Source organism: Thunnus thynnus, chromosome 12 (assembly GCF_963924715.1).
Source record: "Thunnus thynnus chromosome 12, fThuThy2.1, whole genome shotgun sequence".
Taxonomy (NCBI): Eukaryota; Metazoa; Chordata; class Actinopteri; order Scombriformes; family Scombridae; genus Thunnus; species Thunnus thynnus.
In genome coordinates this window covers 8511563-8532763 of record NC_089528.1, presented here as the reverse complement: position 1 = coordinate 8532763, position 21201 = coordinate 8511563, and the positions used below count along the sequence as shown (strand labels likewise).

Genomic DNA, 21201 nt, shown 5'->3' with positions numbered 1-21201 from the left:
ATTATATATTTTAGTAGTTTATGAGTGACTTATGAGTGCTAAAATTTGGAATGCATGAATTAGTGAAATATTTTTAGTGAGGTATAGCTATTACTACTACAGTAAGTAAATCAATACGTATTATTTACAAATACTTATTCCTCCACTGGCCAAAATACACGGTTATTTTTGTTATTAGTGATATATTAAAAATGCAGTATTTCAGGAATAATTACCTTTTTTTGCATAAGTGTATTTTCATGTCGTAGCTGAGACTAACCGTCATCTTCGTGCAGAAAGCTGTGAGTGCAGGAGTCCTCCGGGCCGACAGGTGGTGCAGTGGCGGGGGGAGAGAAGGCTGCAGTCGGATGTTGACAGGCCTGCTGGTGGGCTGGAGCTGTTACTGTCACTGCTATCACGTTTCCAGTAGTCTCCACATCTAGAAGTTTCCTGCTAACGTTGACATATTGTCCAAATCCGCAGCAAACCAATGGCAACCGAACGGCAAGTTAAACTAAACAAATCAATGTTCTTCTATCTTATATTTTCATGCATTTGTTCCTCTTGTAAGTTGACGGTTGGTCTCTCCTTTCGATTTTAGCCGTTTCCCTGATAGCTTCATTGATGAAGATCCACAGAAAGCTCTGGAGGTAAACATTAGCTCACCATAAACAATTTACATTAGCGATTTTAACAATAACACATATCTGATGTCTGTTTCTTGTTATCGCATGAATCCTAAATGTTTTACCAACTGTTATAGAGAGGAAACTGAGTGTGGCGTCAGTGAGGCTAACGTTTCTGGTAGCTAGCTAACGTTAGCCAGGTTAGCTAACTTTGCAAGAAGAGCATCTTAACTTTGAGTAACTTTAACATCTCCAAGTCATGTGTGTTTTTACTGTGTTGTACTTGACCTTTATTAGAAGTAAAAAATTAATTATGGAGTTATTACTGGATAGTGTCGGCAGACTTTGTCGTTAACTAAGTTATGCATTGTAAGGTTAGTTCTCAGAAGAATAACACAATTCAAGTCAGTAACAGGTGCCATTTATTCAACAGTCATTCTAGTTTTGTTGACTTGTAAGCATTTTAAACACACTTTACCTACCAGATAGCTATCCCACAGTTCATTTTGTGATCATGAACAGCCACCGCTGCAGTTCAAGCTAAACCTACTCATGCTACTCAGAATCACCACTTCAGCTGCTTTATTTACCAGATTTCATGAATAATAGATCAACTGCACTTAAAACTGCTTGGTGGTGACAGCTGAAGTTTCACACAGAGGAGCCAACCACGCCAGCTTCAGTATCAGCATTTTGCCTCAATGTTGCTCTTCCTGCATTAACACATCTCTTCCTAAATCAGTGCAATAATATAAGCTGTGCATATAAGAGCCGTCTCTTTCTTTCTAGGCGCTGAATGAGGCCTTGCAAGGAGACTCCGACAACGCTGAGTGGTTTTGCCAGCGTGCCTATGCCCACATACTTCTCAAAAACTATGGCTGTAAGTCTACATACTATATGTGTCTTGTTACCTTCTTTTTCAGGAGTGTGATATAGTATTTGGTAGCAAGAAACAAATGCCCCAATAATGCAGAACAGTGCATTTCCTGTAAGTTCCTTGAATTATAAATCTGTTACCAGCATGCATTCTCAATAGGAAATTGGAGTGGCAAGAGCAGCTGTGTTAATATATACGTATGGTAAACATAGTATCATCTTCTCTCCACAGGTGCCGCTAATGACGCCAAGAAAGCACAGCAGCTCCAACCCAGCCTTCCTCTTGCTTTCATGCGAACAGGGTGTGTACTGTGGCACGATGGTGGAAATGAAGGAATATTTTGATTCTGTAAATACAGTAGCTTCAGACGGGCTGATGTATTTGCTGCTATTAATGGAGCCAAATGACTGTGTATTGTGGGAAAAGCTGTAGTATGAATTAAATCTGTAAACATATTTTGTTTGATCATTACCTACGTCTACACGATAGTTTCTGCTTCTAAAGTTTTGAGTCATGTTAAGGCCTTTGAATTCAAACAGTTTGTTGACAGAACCATCTGAATTTCAAAAAAATACTGATGATGAATTTCAATTTGCACGTTTTATAATAGAATTCATAATGAAAAGTTACACCTATTTTTTTTTCAGCCATAAAGTTTGTGTACAAAAAGTTTTAGTGACTTTGCTACTTTAACGAAATACATGATCCAAACTGTTATGTCACATGAGGTCACTTTTATTTGTCCAAGACGTTCTGATCTGTCAGTGGTGTGTTTTTTTTTTTCTTCTTCCCTGACTGCAGAATAGCAGAGTATCACCTGAACCACTATGAGTCAGCACATGCAGCCTTCACTCAGGGACACCAAATGGACGGTGAGTACAGTCATTTGCTTCGAGTACAAACTTTCCATCATCCCGCTCCCCACCGACTACTGTTCCCAGCAGTGCTCTGTCTGATTCACTCTACTCATTGAATACAAAGTGCTAAACTTGTCCTCATCTTTAGGGACAAAGTACAAGACAGTGCTAAATCCTAACGCGCTGATTTGTTATTAGGGCTGGACAATATGGACAATCATAATCAAAATATAGTTTAAAAAAAAAAAGAGAGAGAGAGAGAGAGGCAGTATAACTTGAAAGTTGTATTGAACCTAAAGCAGTAGGACTATACTGTGTGTGTGTGGGATGGCTGTGACTCAGCAGGAAGAGTGGGTTATTCAATAATCACAGCGTTAGCAGTACGATTCCAGGCTCTTCCTGTTCACATGTACTGTATGTGTGTCCTTGAGCAAAAGACTCTCTGGCTCTCTGCCATCAGAGCGGGAGTGTATGTGTGTGTCAATGTGATGCAAATTGTAAAAGTGCTTTGGATAAAAGCGCCATATAAATGCCGTCCATGTGTCTTTCATTTATCACGTAATCTTTTCAGTTAGTCAGGCAGGTAAAGTAAGAGGTTGCCTGTTTTTGACCTCATATGAGTTCACAAACGTTAAGCATCAGTTTGTCTTTTAAACTGTGCATATGCATAAAATAACTGTTCAAACGGTTTGTACGTACAAGTGTAAAAGTGTATCATTATCTTCCACACTTTCACATACCTCCATTCTTCTGACCTAAAACATACATTATAGCAGTATCGTCAGCCAATTAAAGAATTAAGATTTATAACAGATTTATTTTCATCCCATCCCTTGTTTTTTACTTCCTGTCTTCTTCTTTTCAAAGGTTAATTCCAGCAGTTTGCCATTTTTATTTTTTGTACACTTTTTCCAATGTGGGTTTTATTGGCATTTGTTTGGAAAGACTTCATTTATGTACATTACATAAAATAAAACATTGTGTACTAAACACTTACAAACAATGAACGGACGAGCAAGACAACAAGAAGCAGATTACAAATACTGAAGTAAAGTCTTATCAAAATAAAAAAAAACATAAAAAGTTGCCGTATTGTGTAAAACTGTTTATTGTGTCTCAATCAGAATCACGTTTTGAAGTAGTTGCATCACATCCTTGAAGGGCTGAAAAGCTTGACGTCTTGCTTCATTTCCACTTGATTTTAGCTCACGTGCTAATGTTGTTACTAAAGATCAGAAGTTTCAACAGCTTCACATTTTCATTCTTCCTCAACACCAGCTGTGATTTTAAATCAGTAACTACTAGTGTTTGTGTAGTTCCAGATCACATTAGTGAGTGAAGCCAGTCATATAACTATGAGTTGTGAACAAAATGTCAATAATGTCTTTACTGTAGAGCCACAGTGTCTCCAACTCTGTCTATCAACCTAAAAAACATAAACAATGGAACACATGGATGCTCACTCCATAAAGATATGTGTATATATGCTACTGAATTAGTACTTTAAGCAGCTCTACATTTGGCAGAAGGTGTGGCTGTGACAGCGTCGATGTCATCCAGGCATTATTTGACTTTAATGGTTTTCATTAGAGAACAAGCTGTCACTATGTTCAATAAGACATGAGTGTTGACTGTAGGGCTCTTGTTTAGCAGTCGTGACCCGAGTATCTTAATGCAGCAATTGATGAATTGTGGTCAGAATTACAGCAAATTGAAATAGTGTAAAAAAAAAAAAAAAAAAAAAAAAAAAAACATAAATAAAATAAGCTCAGAGTCCTAAAAATCACTAATACTGTGTTTGTCAAAAGAGCTGTGAACCCTTTTTTTTTTTGAAGTTAAACAAATTTAGCTTGTGAAACGCGTGTATCCATTGTGCTGCTGACATAACCTACAGTAATGTATTAAACATATTTTTACTTACCTGCTAGCTACGTGTGCCCATTTACTTTCAAGTAATTTCTCCTTTGGAATAAAACCTATTAAATTATTGCCCTCAGCCTTTGCTCTGGCACTTAGTCAAACCACTTTAGACTTCAGTAACACCTCACCGATGCCCTTAGCAGGTTTTTTATGACTTTGTACCGAAAAAGTTGTGAGCACCTCCTTTCTTTTTTTCTTTTTTTTAATTTTTTTTTTTGTGATTTCCACAGTTTCTGACAAATCGTTTGAGATCTGGATCATGCGGTGTGAGGAGATGATGAGGGGTGAGTAGAGAACTGCAACTTATATCATGTATGTATATTTATTCATGTCAGCCCAGTATTTAGAGCTAATTTTAGGTGTATTGGGATATGACATTTTTTTTGTTTTTTTTGCCTTATGGCAGTTTTAGTTTAAAAAAGACCATTAGCAGTTACACTCTGACTCCTGTACACTGTTTTCTCCCCGCTATCAAACACGTAGCTAAATAGCACAGTCAGGGAGCTGATCAGCCTCTCTGATGAAACAAATTGAGCACACACACATCCACGAATCTGCAGTATGCGCTTACAGTCATGGAGTGTTTAGGCAGAGCTGCTTAGTCCAATAAAAGATGCATGCCATGTCTGCGGTGGTGTGTTTCTGTTTGCCGGTGATGCCGAGGCCCTCTGGATCATCTCAAGTAAACAAGTGCATGAGTTTTGACAAATGCGTTTCACACCCGCGTGCACACATACTCCCAGGAGCGGTATGATTCATCACAGTTAAACTTTAAAATTCCCTACTTGTGTTTGCTCACGCTCATACTAGGAGTGTCAGTTGTTTCTTCTAGTGACAGTTTACAGTTTGCCACCAACCAACACACACACACACACATACACACATACAAAGGCGGCACCTGGTTATTCCGTCACATGTGGCATGTATGCTTGTGTGAAAATACACAGACACACAGCCTTTTTTTTTTTCACCCCCTAACAGCCCCCCTCCTCACCATTTCAAACACGACCTCATTAAGACAACATTAACACGCCTCCTATCATCGCATCTCATCTCTCTCCTCTCTCTTCTCTCTCTTCATGCTCGCTCTCTCTGTAATGAAGTCAGTGAATAATGTATGATAGCACGCTGGTAAACGGTGATCAGGCTTGCTTGGGCTCACAGGGCTTTTAATGGGCGTGGATGGACCAGTAAACAAACTGGTGGCAAGGCTAGAGTGTGCACGCGTGTGTGTGTGTGTGTGTATGGATGGGTGGGTGGGGGGGTGGTGGGGCACGTCTGTCTGCCGTCACTGATGTATGGACATGTGCTCGCTAAGATATATAAGTTGTGTGCTTCTAGCTATGATCCCTGAGAGAAGAGTTACAGTTTAAGCGATATTTTAAACCTTTGCACCTGCCGCACACCCACGTTTTTCTTCTTCTCTCCCCGCAGAGACGACACAAAACGGCAGCGTCAACATGGTGAGTTTCTCTGCGCGGCCACCTGGGGGCATTGTTGCTCTCAGCATCAGTAGAGAGAATCAGCCTCATATACTGCTTCAAAGAAGGAAGCTTTATAAGGCTTCTTTTGTTACTGTCATGTGTGTGTGTGGTTTTTTTTTTGTTGTTTTTTTTTTCTCAATTGTCTTTGTGTGCTTTTTGTTTCATCTCTGCTTTATCAACTACACCTTCCTCTCTAATTGTCATCCTGTCTCGGGGGCTGAATGACCCAGCAAACACCAGCAGTTCCACCTGTCAAGTAAGTGCATCAACATTCATACACCTTATCTAGGTGTCTTGGTTTTTATTTTAATTTGACTGTTATACCAGAATAATGTTATAACCAAACCTCAGTCCATTAAAATTCTATCTCCAAGTCAGTGATGATGATTATCAACTGTTTTTTTTGTTTTTTTGATGTTCTGTATTACCTAAAGTTTTTCTATTCTTTCCTCTTAATTGTCAAAAATGGAAAAAGCCTTCTTATTCCACTTATTTTAATGTTATTCAGACTTCTTAATCAGTTGTGTGTGTGTGTGTGTGTGGGTGTGCGCTTTTTACAGACATGACTGGTACCAAACAGAATCTCAAGTCATCATCACAGTCATGGCAAAAAACGTACCCAAGGATGGTGTGTGTGTCAACTTCATGGAAAAAGAGGTATAAACACACACTTAAGTGTAGTCTTGAAAAAGTTGAGCTTTGTGTGTGTGTGTGTGTGTGTGTGTGGAAGAGAGATGGGTTAGCTCTTGGGTGTTTCCTCAGGGGGGCCCATTAGATGGGTCTCATACACACACACACACACTCACACACACTCCCCACGGACCCAACTATGCCTCCAGTGGTGCCTTGTTAACATTGCCCCCAAAGTACAGATCTAAGAACAATTTACCCTCCCCAGATTCTCCAACCTCCTAATTGTCTGTAGATAGAAGGTATAACTGATCTAGGATCAGCTGCAGAGCCCTCTAGGGACAACACTCTTTTCTTTCTCTTTTTCCTCTATTCCTCTCCGTCTCTCCACTTCTCTCTCTCTCTCTCTCTCTCTCTCTCTCCCTCTCTCGGAGGGGTAACTGCAGGGCACCCCAGGGAACGGCTTTGTCTTTCCTAATAGAATAACAAACTGAGTTTACCCCCATTTCACAAGAAATAGTTCACTCGCTCCGAATCACACAATCACTTGTTAAGCTCCCTCTGTGGTGAGAAGTACAGATAAGTTCATATATTTTTTACTAGGTCAGTATATACAAAAGAAATTAAAGATGAAAGGCGGAGGTTCCAGTTAATCTCCCTAGTGACTGAGTATGCAGCAGCTGTATACCTACAGACAGCGCAGGAATTCGACTGGAACTGAATATTAAGGCTTTTATAGTTTTAAGGAATTGCCCAAAAGCTACTCCAGCTAACTTTCGAAGCTTTTATCCCCGATGAACTACTTCTTGCATTCATTTAGTCCCTAAATCAAGAAAAGTCCACTTCACTTCAACAATTACAAGTCGAAGAAGTGATGTTACTGTACGTCGCTCCAAAGCGCTTCTTCTCTCTGCGACGGCATGTGACGAGCGCGTGATGAGGAGCGCGAGGGTTTGGGACCCAGCCGAGCTCACGTCCCTCTAAACCAACAAGCCACCCACCCGGTCCCAGTGAGTGACAGGCTGTTAGGAGCTGTCTGACCCTCCTTCATCAGTGGTCACTCTGTGGCTGAAGGGGACAGCGCCAGGATACTCCTGGCCGTCACACCAGCCAGATCAGATGATTATTCCTGTGGACATGCTGACACCTTCACCCCTCCTCCTCCTCCTCCTCCTCTTACTCCTTAGCTTTTGTTTTCTGAAGACTGTTTACTACATTCTGGATTTTGAATGCAGTTAACTTTGTGAACATTGTTATATTTGTGTCTAATCCAACAAGAATTGTTTATAAATGTTATGAATGAATGATTTCACTATTTCATATTTGTTAGTTTTCCTAGTTGCTCACTGGATTATCAGTGAATCCGTGTAGAAGTGAGCGTACGAGGGCTAATGCTTGATATCTCTGTTTCTGTAGCTCTCTGCCACGATACGGCTGGCGTCAGGGGAGAACTATAACCTGCACCTCCATCTCATGCACCCCATCATCCCTCAACAGAGCAACTTCAAGATCCTCACCACCAAGGTATCACCGTCACCTCGAGTTTAGCCGGAGAAGCTTTTAAATCAACAGGAGGAGTCTTAGGAAGAGAACTTTGATTTTAACATTAGCAGCTATTTTACATATTTTATTTCTGTCATACATTTTCAATGATTGGGCATGTTTTGACAGGTTTCGCAGACATTTCAGCGAGACAGATGACATGCTCACGAAGCAGAAACAAACGGCGTCTGTCAGAAACGCAGGCTTTCAAAAGCACCAATTGTGTTAAATGGTCCATTGTGCACTAAAAGGTACATCAAAGCATTGTGATGTGTATTCTCTGGTGTTGGAGCTCAGGAGTTCAGAGGAAAAAAAAAAAAAAACTGCTGGTTTTTGCCCTCCCTGAGGTCACACTGACCAACGATGACAAACGCTGAGGCGGAAAAAACTTTTCAGACGACGTCAAACTAAGCAGAGAATTTATTCATCAGTGTTTAAATGATAGATGTAGGACAGAAGATGAAGACTACATACAGGGTTTCCATTGGTTGTGTAGTTTCTGGAATATCTCTGAATTGTCAGAGATGGGTTCCAGTCATCGGAAAATCAGGGAAAGTTGATACTTCCTCTGGTGGAGTCGTGGAATAAAAGGGAATTTTACAGTAAATCGTATCACCTGTTTCAGACATACAGTAGCTTGAGATTGTGGTTTTCAGAAGTTGGTTTTAAGATGTTTTTCTCCAGCGCGAGCCCAGCTTTAGTGGAAAATAAACTGTTTACCACTCAACAACTTTTCTCTGAGCTGAAAAACATCAACAAACAAGGAAGAAACAACATTTTTAGGTCATGGAAACACTCCAGCTAAGTTTTTGAAAGTCTCGAACTTTACAAGGAATCGGTGAGAACGCTGTGTGTAGTCTCGTCGTTACGGGCAGCTATCGTTAGGATTTAATCGATACTGATGATTCTTATCCATACCAATATTTATCCATAATTTCATTGGTACTCTCCATAATTTGGTGCAAAAAATAAAGACAAATAAACAAGTTAAATTGTTTCCTGAGTTGCCTGAATATATCTAATGAGGGATGAAGCTGACCTTGTTTATGGGATTATTTAGGAACATAGATTAGTGTTTAAAACCGATGCTACCTGTGTCCTGAGTTAATAACTACACTTGACTTGACGAGGTGGAGACAGTCACATTATTTATAGAATGTTGTATTTGTAAGTGTTTCATGAGGTTGCTGTTGTTACTCCCTTTATACGCAACTATCGTTTTACATATATTGCATTTAGCTGAATTTTCATTAAATTTAGTAAAGTGAGCCCAATCTTCTGAGTGTGTTCAGCCGTGACTGGAGAGTCCAGATGTAAACACGCAGTTACGCAACGTCAAATATAATCGCCTGACGCCAGCAGCTTCGTCATCGTTAGGGGACGGTTAGGAAGTTGAAAATGCCAGCTGTGTTAGAATGTATTAATGTTACATAAACACAGATAGGAGCACCGTTTGTCCAGATGTTTATCAATATTTCGGTACTGGCCAGTCAGGAACCAGTACCAATTTAGTACAGGATCCCGTCACTACTCACCATCCTAGTAGTCACTCTCAAGAATAAAAGAGAGACTATTAAACATGTCAGGGAACATTTTTGATGTCGTTATAAAGAAAATATGAGAAACGTGAGCACGTCTTTCCTGTATGCAGGTTTTACCAGAGAGCATGAAATGACATGTTTGTTTCTCTGTGTATTCAGGTTTTTATTGTCTTAATATTTGATCATTAATTAATTTGCTTATTCTGTATTTTTTTTTTTTTTTTAAAGACAGAGAATCAGATGTGAGATGACAACTACAAAAAGCAAAGGAGAGAACCTATGCTGATGCAGAGTTTAAGAAGCTCGCTGAAGCTGTGACTGATCATTACTCGCGTTACCGCGCTGAGATTAACATCTTAATCTCTTCAATAATTTAAAGCGGTATAAAGTACGCTGCCACTACCTATAATTCCTTAATGCTGGTAAAGCTCACTGTAGCAGGAGTAGAAATGAGAAAATCCACTCTCACCGTATATAGTCGGGCTCCCGTGGAGACGTCAGAACAGTTCATCTGAGCAGCTAACAGGAGATTCACACATATGCACAAATCCTCACTCCTACACACACATATACACACACCTCACACACATTTATTAGGACTGTACTCACCCAGATTTCCTCAGCACAGTTTAAGGTGATTATGGGCCTAATGAGTAGGAAGGGCACTTTTTTACTATAGACTAATTAGTGTGTATTATAGAGGACGTGGGCTAATGAGCGTGCTGGCTGAATGTGTGCTGATTCAGGGTTTAGACCACTTTGGGGTTTTAGTCTGCTGATCAAGAGGCGGGTTTTTGTTTTGATTGTTTTAGTTGTTGAGGGGGGGTGAATTTTTTTAGGGCATCGATCAGTCCGGTCTTGTCGATACAGTCCAACGTAACGCTCCGCTCGCTTCTTTTTGGATTCTGTTTACGTCTAGAAACTGTTGGTGGCGGATGCATGTAGATGCATGTTAAGCTGTATCTCATTAGAAGTAGCTCAACAATAAAATCAGTTCATTAGATTTTAAACTGCAGCTTGCAAAAGGTCACGTCACCTACTTGCTGTCACTTCACACAGGTGGTCAACACATATTTAATGCCTGTATACAATACTCGACATATTTAAGGCCGGATTTAATAAGAACATGATGATGAAATGTTTACTTTTTAACTGCATTTAAACTTCACATGAGGAAGAAAGTATATTTCTCATAAAACTATAATATTAATACAGTCTTTGGGATTAGTAATATTAATAATCCAATAAGACTGACAACCTTTATGGGAAATGGGAAAAGAGATGTGATAAGACACAAGATATACCACCTACACAGGAGGAGTGGAATCGATACGACTGATGTCTCATTTGAATAGCGATGCAGTCAGATGCATTATATATTATGTATTAATAAGCACGATATAAATGCCTAGTCAAACAGAGTGCAGTCGCTGCAGTTATTTTTACTATAGAAATATCAAGTTTTATGAACACAAGCCAGAGCTCCTCACCCCCCGTTACAGATTAGTTCTAGATCTATATTTTGTAGGCTTATTTATTTATAAAGGGGTAAATCCAGCTGAATCCAGCTCTCTGCTTCATTTTGTGGTGCAACTACAAGAGATTTCTGTAAAATACAGGTAAAATCACATCACTTTTTCCCAACACGACCTTTCTTGTGGCTCATGTAAATCACATTGAAGCTAATGAAACAGACTTTTACGACAAATTACGTGACCTTAACAGAATATAACATCAACCTGTGCTAACGTGTCTCCACCCATTATTTATCTTATCCTAAATGTATCTGCAAAGAGTCTGCTGCCCTATAAAACACTGCATGTAGACGAAGCAGGAAGTGTCGCAATAATCTGACCCTTTGACTGTTTTTTAGGGTTATTAGAGCTGCAACGATTAGCCGATTAATTGATCGACAGAAAAATAATCAGCCACTTTTTTTGACAATTGATTGATCATTGCAGTCATTTTTAAAGCTACATTCTCAAGGTTCAGCCATCCATGAGGATTGGCTGGTTTTCTTAGTCTTATGTGAGAGTGAATTAATTATCTTTGGGGTGTTTTTAGACTATTGGTCTAACAAACCAGGCAATTTGAAGATTTGGATTTTAGGAAACTGGGGCAGACGTCAAGTTTTCAGATGTTTTATAGAACAAAGGATAACAACAGTGTACTTTTTTACATCACGTCCTGCCTCCTGCACCCCTCGACTAAACCAAACGTAGTTATTTCCTTCAGGTGAGAACACATCTGACACAGACAATCTCTGCTTGTGTTCTACATGTGACCAAAGGCAACTCCAGAAAACGTCTGGACCTGATTCTCATGTGAAAACAGCTTCAGATATGCTGCGGTGTTAACATAGAAAAAGTCCCAAAAAAGCCAAACCACAGAGCATCTGAAAGCAAAGATGATGTTTAACTTGGTTTATTTTACATCAAGGCCACAGAGAGAATGAAAAGGCAGCAGTGATCACAGGTGTTGGAATGACATTGAGCCAGAGTTTCAGAAAAAAAAAAAAAAAAAAATGATGTTGAGGAATTTGATTAGTAGCATAACATAACCTGATGTCTATGTCATGCATTATATCCACTGGCTACACTGTGCTTGGTAGAGACTGACCTGCACAGAAAACTGTCCCCCTCAAAAAAAAAAAAAAAAAAAAACACACACTCACTCACTTTCTCTCTTTTCCATGGCAACAGCAGACACTGCATACCAGAGGTGCACGTGGGCTGCAGCTTAAACAAGGGCTCAGTCTTACAGAGACCACAGCTGAAGATGGTCTTACACTCATCTCTCTACAGTCTTTGTGGCTTTTTTTTTTTTCTTTCCTCCTCGTTTGCCTTCTTTATCTTTGCTTTGTCAATCTCTCCTTGCCCCTTCACATACACACTACACACACACACACACACACACACATCGTTTGTCTTTCTCCCTGTCTCACGCTCGTACAAACACACACACACACCTACCTCTAGGATAACGAGAGCGAGTGTTCAAACTCACCTCCTCTCCCACAAAGCCCTGACTGTTCGCTGGTCCACCGGGCTCCTCGGGTACACATGGCCCCTACACACACACACACACACACACACACACACACACACACACACGCCACCGAGCACTCTAAAACCCTCATTGCTAATTGCAGCATTACAAGATCCAAGACAGCATAAAAGCTCCTAACTCTTTTTTAAAAACTCTACAGGTGAAATGTGTGCACACGTGCGCGACAATGTGAGAGACCCCAACAAACTGAGCAGCTTTCTTGATGCGTGTCTCATTTAAATTTTTTGGAGCTGTTTCATTTTTTCTGAAGCCAAGGAGCCACTGGGGGGAAAAAAAAAACATTCAAATGAACAACAGCATCAGCAAATCAAGTTTCTCCAGATTGGCATGCATCCCTAATGAGCGTTTTTTTTTAAAAAAAGCAAAAAAAAAAAAAAAAAGCATTGCCCTGGGAGCTGTTGATTCCCAACCAATGTTGGTCTGTCTGTCTCTGTAATAGGCTGCCCTGCACTTTTCGCTCCACAATGTTTACGCTTCATCTCCTCGCTGTCTTTAAAGACAACTTAGCAGGGGGAGGCTAAGCCAGGCATGGGTGTGCGTGCGCGTGCACACACACATACACGCACGCACACACACACATATACACACAGAGGCTGAACAGTAATCTTTCAACACAATTGTGCCATTTGCACAAAGTATTTGCAGTGTTGTGTATGCGTGAGCATCGTCTGCAGCACATTATCGTCAGTGCGACCTCCTCCTGTCCTCCACCACGACAGACATTCCAACCGCAGGGGTCACCGCGACAACGGGGAGCCAATTACACACCAGTGTGTTTGATCAGAACGGACGGCTGACGTGCACACACGCAGACATGCGCGCGTAAACACACTCAAAACGCGACGTCGGACCCACACTCGCTTGTTCATTCAGTTCCAAACTCATCTCTTTTCGGCAAATAGCTAAAGTGGCGTCTCCCCTCTTTAATTTGCATGCCTGTCAACGTCTAAGAATGTTTATATTTATTTCATTTATGCGTCTTTTTAGTCGAGTTTGTTTTGAAATCCGCAGGGATCTGGAAAAGGAGGGAGAAACTGCTGGGTGAGGAGTCGTGGGGGGAGGAGGAGGGGGGGGGGGGGGTCGATGGTTACAAACACATGTGACAAGCGACACGGGACCCCTAGTGCCCCTCTGTAAATAGCATGTGTGTGTCAACATGTGTGTCTATGTGTGTGTGTGTGTGTAGTGTAGTATTGTATAGTCCAGGCCCTGGGGTCCTGGGTGGTGGCCCCTGTATGTGGCTCTGCTGTCACATCCCTTTACGAGCCACCGCTTCGCCTGTCACACACATACAGAAACGCACACAGAGAGACACACACACACACACACACACACACACACACACAGCACCCGGCCTGCCATGTCCCTTAAAAGCCAGGAAACACAGATGTGGCAGCAGATTAATGTTGTATGGCCCAGGAGCACGCATACAAGCGCACACACTTGGACACACGCAGAGCCCGCCACACTTTGCATCACAAAAACATTCAAGACAGTAAAGTGGCACCTGCAACACTGGCTGGTCATTTTCAGACGATAACGTTTAATCAGCTCGGTCTACGATCTATAGTCCTCTTCTGCTCTCAGACTTTGATCACAAACAAATCAAATGAATACATAACAGTCAGACAGGCTGTTGAGTTTCAGCTGTTCAAACTGAACTCTTAATATCAGAGTATGAAACTGCTCATCAATGGAGATAAACAAAAAAAAAAATCTATACACAAGATGAAAAAAAGATCTAAAGAAGTTCAAAGTCATTTAATGAGTTACAGACATTGCTACAGAGGTGGGCTGAATATGCCAATTAGCAGCATTTGTCAGCTATGAGAACAGGTCATGCATATTAGCACTTTGACAGGTACTGAAGTTTTCAAAACAACATGAGACCTGTAACAGCTCAAAAGAGCATCAGCGCCGTGATCGCTGGCACATTTGTCAAAAAAAAACAAACCCAGTGGTTTTAATAAACCCTGAGGAACAGTCTCAAAAATCAATGGAAACCACTTTATCAAACACAAACTGCTTCAAGAGGAACAACAGTCACAAGTTTAACCAATCAACAGTGTTTTAACAGCCTTCTGAATACTTTAACATTACTGCAGGTTTGTGCCGTGGTCATCAGTTTTAATAGTTTCAACTTTGTTTTTGAAAAAAATGTGTTTTCTCTCAGTTTGGTTCGGGGAGGAGGGGGGGGGGGGGGTCTCTAAATTCTATGAGCTCACTAGTGGAGAAGAAGCCCGTCAGAGGCATGAGTCACAGCCTCAGCAAAGTCAAAACACTTAATGTAATATAATGAGGAACAAAACACAAAATTGACCTCAAAGTGAACTGATTTTAAAATGCCAGATGTATTATAGGGGCTGTACAACAGAGTTTTAAGCTTTATGATTTAATGTCTTATAACAAAATGCACTTTGAAAGTCCTAGTTAAAGGTATACTGTGTAAGAATTAGCCATCTGATCCAAACACACACACTCCACCCCCATTATCACTCACTGAATATAGCACAAAGCTCACTGTTTACAGTGAATCTGTGCTCCGGCGTTGTCAAGATATCAAAATGTTACAGAGACATGAGAGCCAGCAGTAAATTACAAACAAGCTGCACAGATCAGAAAGCGGTTGCACCACGGAGAGAAGTTACAACATCACTCTAAGTAACAACTAAATATTTACACACATGCCTCTGGGGTAGATTTAAATCATAAAATGCCACAGAACTCACTAACGGCAGTTTTTCTGCCTCACAGCTTCATTTTTTCATTAATTGCTGCTATTTTACAACACAGTAATCCAGTACAAACCTAATTTATTGATATCGATCCAGCTTACTATGATGTGCAACTCAGAGCAGTTGGTCAGATCAGCTGATACGAGCAGCTGATGTCTCCCCAGCCAGCGTCCGAGCAGCAGCAGCAGCAGCAGTCTTCCCTCGTTATAATTGAGCGAGCAGAATTTGAACTAATACACAACCTGATTGTAGAGACAGACTGGCTCTGGCAACAAGTTACATTCTTTTGAAAGATGAATATGAAGCATTGGGTTGACCTGTATTTTCAGCAAAGAGCTTCTTTTTATAGTTTCACAGCCACTCGCAGGTGAGCCAACAAAGTTAATTTCGGACGCTGCACAGATGCCTCGCTGTGCACAAGGCCCTTTTTGGGGGGGGGAAAGCGCTGACACATACCAAAGTGATCTATCTACTGCTGCTCGCACTAGCTCATCACCCCGGCAGAGAAGGTAGCAGCCATCACGCTCTTAACTTCCCTCAATCTGCTCCCCTCACTCAGGCTTCACTCCGCCAGTCAGCCCTCTCTGCCTCCTCATCTCTAACCTCGTCTACCTCTGGTTCCCTCTTCTCTTCTGGCACCCTCATAAATGAATCATCACATCGCCCAGCAGAGCAGAAATGTTCCTTAATTGCACCGACATAACCAGCGCTGCCTTTCACGTGCACACATCGCACGTATCAAACACACACGCACATGCCATTAATGGGTGGTGGTGGTGGTGGTGGTGGTGGTGGTGGGGGGGGACACATATTGTAGCGTCGCAGCTTTGCGTGTCTCGCTGGTATGTGCCCTGTCAATGCAGCTCAGTGTTAAAAGCGTGTGTCCATGTCCTCTCTCCCCTCATTGTTTTCCTCCTCTCCCATGTTCTCCCGGTGTAATGATTTGGATCAGATGCTGCTGTGTGGAATTAGGATCCCTCCCCCCTCCTCCATCCCTCCCTCCCTCCCTCCATCCCTCCCTCCCGCTCGCTCCGTCTCTCACACACTGGCCCTCTGGCTGACAGGCATCTCGTTAGTGCAGTATGTCTGTCAGTGAGGTTTGAGATTGAGCTGTGCCCCCGCATATCCCTGATGTCTCTCTCTCTCTCTCTCACACACACACACACGCACGCACACACACGCACACACTCGTAGGCTGAGTCGACAGCAGCTCTGAACAGACAGTCTCTCTGGCCTCAATAATGATCTGATGTCCTGTACTTTTAAGATGTCACTCTAATGGAAGCGTTATTTTTGTCCCGCGCACCAAAGAAGACCATTTTGTTAAACATTGTTATCTCCCCTTGTTCCCTCTCGTTCTTTCCTCCTCCTCCTCCTCCCCCCCCCCCCCCCCCCCCCCCCCCCCCCCCCACCGTCTCGTCACCCCTCTCCTCTGTCAGGTGGAGATGAAGATGAAGAAGACAGATGCCATCAGATGGGAGAAGCTGGAGGGAGAAGGACAGGAGTCCAACATCAAACACTTCAATCCCAGTCAGTCCACAGCTCCCGCATTTATGCTCTCTCTCTCACTCTCTCTCTCCAACTCTCCTCCTGTATCTGCTCTCATCTCCCTAAACCTCCTCTTATTTCTCTCTTTCTTTCTCCCTCTCTCTCTCTCTCTCTCTCTCTGCAAAGATCAATATGAGCTCCAGTGTTTGTCTGTTCTTGCACTAAAATGAGAGTGGGCAGTCAAGCCCTGCTAGTCTTTCATTAGTCTGACGGTAAAAGTAGGCAGGAAAGAGAAAGGTATGACAGCGAAATATGACTCAGTATTTTAGCCCACACTTTCCCATTACTGACAGGATTAATTACTTATGTAAGTGTGTGTGTGTGTGTGTGTGTGTGGGGTGGTGGTGGTGGAGGAGTAAAAGTGGGCAGCCAAACTATTCTTTCCACCAACAAGCTCAACCTCGAGGAGCGCCGTTACATTCGAACACAGTATTTGACATCTGATATTATGAGATCGCATTGCCGTATGTCCACACTTGGCCTGAATATGTCTGCCGCCGCACGTCTGGGGCAGTATTTATGTAAATCTGTATCTGGATTACATTCATCGCTCCCCCCTCTTCATCTCTAGATGGGATTATATCCAGCATATTGCATTCAGAAAATATAGAAGTCAAATCACAATGTGATCCCGCCGCATGCGAGTGGAACGACTCCGTAGCTAAATCAGATGTTTGTCTCGGTTTAACATGCCGTGTAAAAACATCCTCGGTGACCATTGTTTCTGAATGCAATGTGAATTACCCCATAATAACACCATGTAAATAAATTAAAAATGCCAGGAAGACATACATTTGATCATTCTCAATTTAAAAAAACTGAACACTCGCACTGTTTCATAAAAGCGATCATCTATTAGTTTCACTTCTTTATGCTCCGCTTTATGTCTTGCCAAACGCCTCTGAGCTGATTCGAAAAAATCTCTCTCAAGCAAAGCTGCTCATGACTCGGTCTTAGTTGGAAACCGCACTGCGTTTTTTTTGTTTTTTTTAAACACTTTTGTCTCCTCCTTCATCAGATCTGTACCCAACGTCGTCTCACTACACCCGCAAATGGGACAAGATGGTGGTCGACATCAGCGAGGAGGAGAAGAACGAGAAGCTGGAAGGAGACGCGGCGCTCAACAAGCTCTTCCAGCAGATCTACAAGGACGGCTCGGACGAGGTCAAGCGAGCCATGAACAAGTCTTTTGTGAGTGTTGCGCTGAGGTGGTGTGTGGTTTTTGGGGTCACTAATCAGTTAAGCCTTCTAAAAACACATTATTTGACCCCCTGACAAAAGCACGTGTTCCCCCCCCTCCATCATTAACATTAACTGTTTCATAACTTTTCATAAAGTTACTGTAGATAACAATATGTGTTCAATGTCATTCCCAGTAAATATGACTCTATAACATCTTATATTGACCCGACGTGAAGAGAAGCAGCTACTGTGTCTGAACCGTGATGTTTAAATGAAATCTAATAAACTTAACAGATAAATAATACGATCTATATCGTTGAAATTAAACAAGTACCCTGTGATTTCAATTTCACGCCTTTAGCCTGTGAGCACACTCGAGTCTCACAAACACAAATATACAGCGAGTCCAACAGAAACGGTGTGCTGATGGCATTTTTCTAATGCTGCATTACTTTGATTCAACCATAAACGGAGCAGGCCACTGTTTACCGTGTGATATCTCTAAGTCTTATTGTGCAACACAGAACAAATGTTTGCATACATGAGTCACGTCTTGCCTTTTGAGATAATATAAACTGCTTTAAATCTGCTGGCCTTTACTTACTAACGGGGGGAAAATGCCCTCAGATACAATCCTTCAACACTTTCATAAATCAATTTCATTCTTAAATGAATTAAAAGAAATAAACAATGCGGATAAAGTGTCCCATTGTTGAACCTAATCGCCTCCCTAATCCAGTGGGATTAAACCAACAGGTTTAGTAATGAACTGCACAACAGCATTTTTTTTTTGCTCAATTCACAAATGAAATGTTTTCTTGATTCAAACATAAAGAATAAAGCTTGTTTCATTCATCTACACATAATTAAAAAGTCAAAAGAAAAGGAGCGCAATACATTATCTCTATAATTAATGAACTTCCATCAGAGTGTAAAGTACTTGTGGATTAATGATTTTGGAGAAGCAGCATTCTGTTATTAAAGATGTGACGTCATGATGTTTCTACACTTTAAAAAGAGTTTTCTGTCATTTCCGACACGCTGATGGTGTTTTCACATTCATTTCAAGTAATCATTCATTATTTAGTCTTTCTGTGTGTTACGAACTAACAAGAAAATGACAAAACTTGCTTACTAGTCAAAAATTCCACTATGATCATCAATACTAGTTTTTTTAATTGAGAGGGCAAGAAGATAATTGATTTTAATTTTTGAATTTGAACTGAATAAAACCAGTAATGCTGTAGGCATTTTTAAGCAGAGAGAAGATGTTGCATAACTAGACTACTAATGAAATGACACTGCAGTGATTCCTCTCTCTGCCTCTCCTCCCTGTGCAGATGGAGTCAGGCGGTACGGTCCTGAGCACCAACTGGAAAGACGTGGGCAAGAGAAAAGTGGATGTGAGCCCACCGGACGACGTGGAGTTGAAGAAGTACTGAAGTACTGAACACCTCTCCCCCCCTCCTCTGTTTAACCTTACTGTTCTCTACCTTCGTTCATGCTGCTCTGCAGTCTCCATGGCCGTCCACCTCCTCCACCTCCTCCTCCTCCTCCTCCTCCTCCTCCTCCCAGCCCCTCAGTTGTGTTGTTGCTCTGGTGTTTTCACTCCACCTATAAGTGCAGAGAGCCACAGCGTCCCTACTATCACCACACCAAACCACACACACGGCCTGCTCTCTGCGATAGCTTAACCACCAGATGGGGTCTCTCTTCATTTAAACACTCTGTTGAACAGATTGATTTGCATTATCTGATTTTTTTTTTGTTTTGAAGGCCAATGGACTCGAAGGGGAACTGAGGTCTGGATTTAAAATGTGACTGATAGACCTGAAATGTTCTGATTCAACTTAAAAAACTTTCAAATCTGGTTTCCAATCATCCCTCTTCTCAACTCCTCTGTCTCTCCTGGTTTCCTGAAAATGCCTACAGCCTTTCTATTTGAGAGCCTTTTATGACTTCTATTTACAGCACTTGTATACAAATGTAAAGTTCTTAACAATAAGAATGAATTGAGATTGTTTCAATGATATCCATAAACGCATCTTTTGGCTTATTTTCTGTACACTCAGTAAAAACTCAGCAATACTCTGCAAACTGACTTGTCTGGAATCTGTATCTGCCAGTGGCTTAGCGCCGGTCGTTCCCTCAGTGTGATTCAAGCTTCAGTGTAAATAAAAGATTTGTTGTTTGGCTCAAAAAACTTTGTCTCGTGTTTTATGGTTTGTCGTTACTGGAAACTGTTTTTTGGGCAGGTTGGAAGGTCTTGGGAGGGATCCATCAGCCGCAAAAAAACCAGCAGTATATTATGACAGGAAGCCATACTCATGTGATAATGTGCTGGAAGGGATGAAATGTGGCATTACTGATATGAGTGCAGGCAGTTCAGATATGGTTGACAGCTTGAGGATATGGTTTTACGTATCGCAGTTTGATTGGTATCAAGTCAGAGAGCCCGGAGTTGTTTGGCCAGGAGGGCGAGGATGCTGCCCCTGAGGTGGAGTGGTGATTTGCAGTCGGGGAGATGCGGAAGAGCAGGTTCCTCCCCTGTTCTTCAGCCACATATATGCGGTAGCTGTAACTGTGAGGGGGCGTCCTGCCGAGGCAAGAGAGCATTAATATGGATCAGCCTCCTAAACCGCATCATCAAGCCTCTCACACTGAGTTAAGTGTTAAATTCATCACACATCGTTTCATCTCTCATGACGATCAAACGCCCATTTGTGGCTCTGGATGGAACTCTTAACTTCTCTCTCACACACACACACACACACACACACACACACACAAACACACACACACACACACCCCTCCACAATCCTTGACACACACATACACACAAACACACCGCCCCCATCCTTACCCCCTACCCCTGCCTGAGGCGGCTCTGTGACATCAAAAGGAGCTAAGCGCTTTGCATCGTGGGTAAGATCTGGGAGCGTGACGGCTACAGAGTCTTTAGTCTCATTAAAGAGTTCTAGAGCTGCAACTCTCACATTAAAGAACTCTGGAAACTTCTTTCTGCTCATCCCTTTGGAGCAGCTACCAGATGTGACACATCTCAGAACTGAAAAGTGTCTTTGAGTGAGAGAGACCGGGTGTTCCCAAATAAATCATATATTACCGCAATATGTATTTACAAACAGGATATAAATAAAGTCGTTCGGTCAAGAAGAGAAAACAAAACAAAAAAAAACAGAGGGGTGACGCT

General features: G+C 41.8%; 1 protein-coding gene across 1 annotated transcript; it reads left to right on the top strand.

Moving 5' to 3' along the window:
- Positions 1 to 323: 323 nt before the first annotated feature.
- Positions 324 to 20177, top strand: sugt1 (SGT1 homolog, MIS12 kinetochore complex assembly cochaperone). The gene is made up of 14 exons (XM_067605150.1): positions 324 to 483; positions 581 to 629; positions 1395 to 1485; positions 1714 to 1783; positions 2284 to 2354; positions 4490 to 4543; positions 5694 to 5722; positions 5974 to 5999; positions 6304 to 6400; positions 7790 to 7897; positions 16700 to 16790; positions 17827 to 17999; positions 19331 to 19433; positions 19767 to 20177. The coding sequence occupies exons 1-13, from the start codon at positions 470 to 472 to the stop codon at positions 19430 to 19432; spliced, it is 975 nt and encodes a 324-aa protein (XP_067461251.1). The 5' UTR covers positions 324 to 469; the 3' UTR covers position 19433; positions 19767 to 20177.
- The last annotated feature ends 1024 nt before the right edge of the window (positions 20178 to 21201 follow it).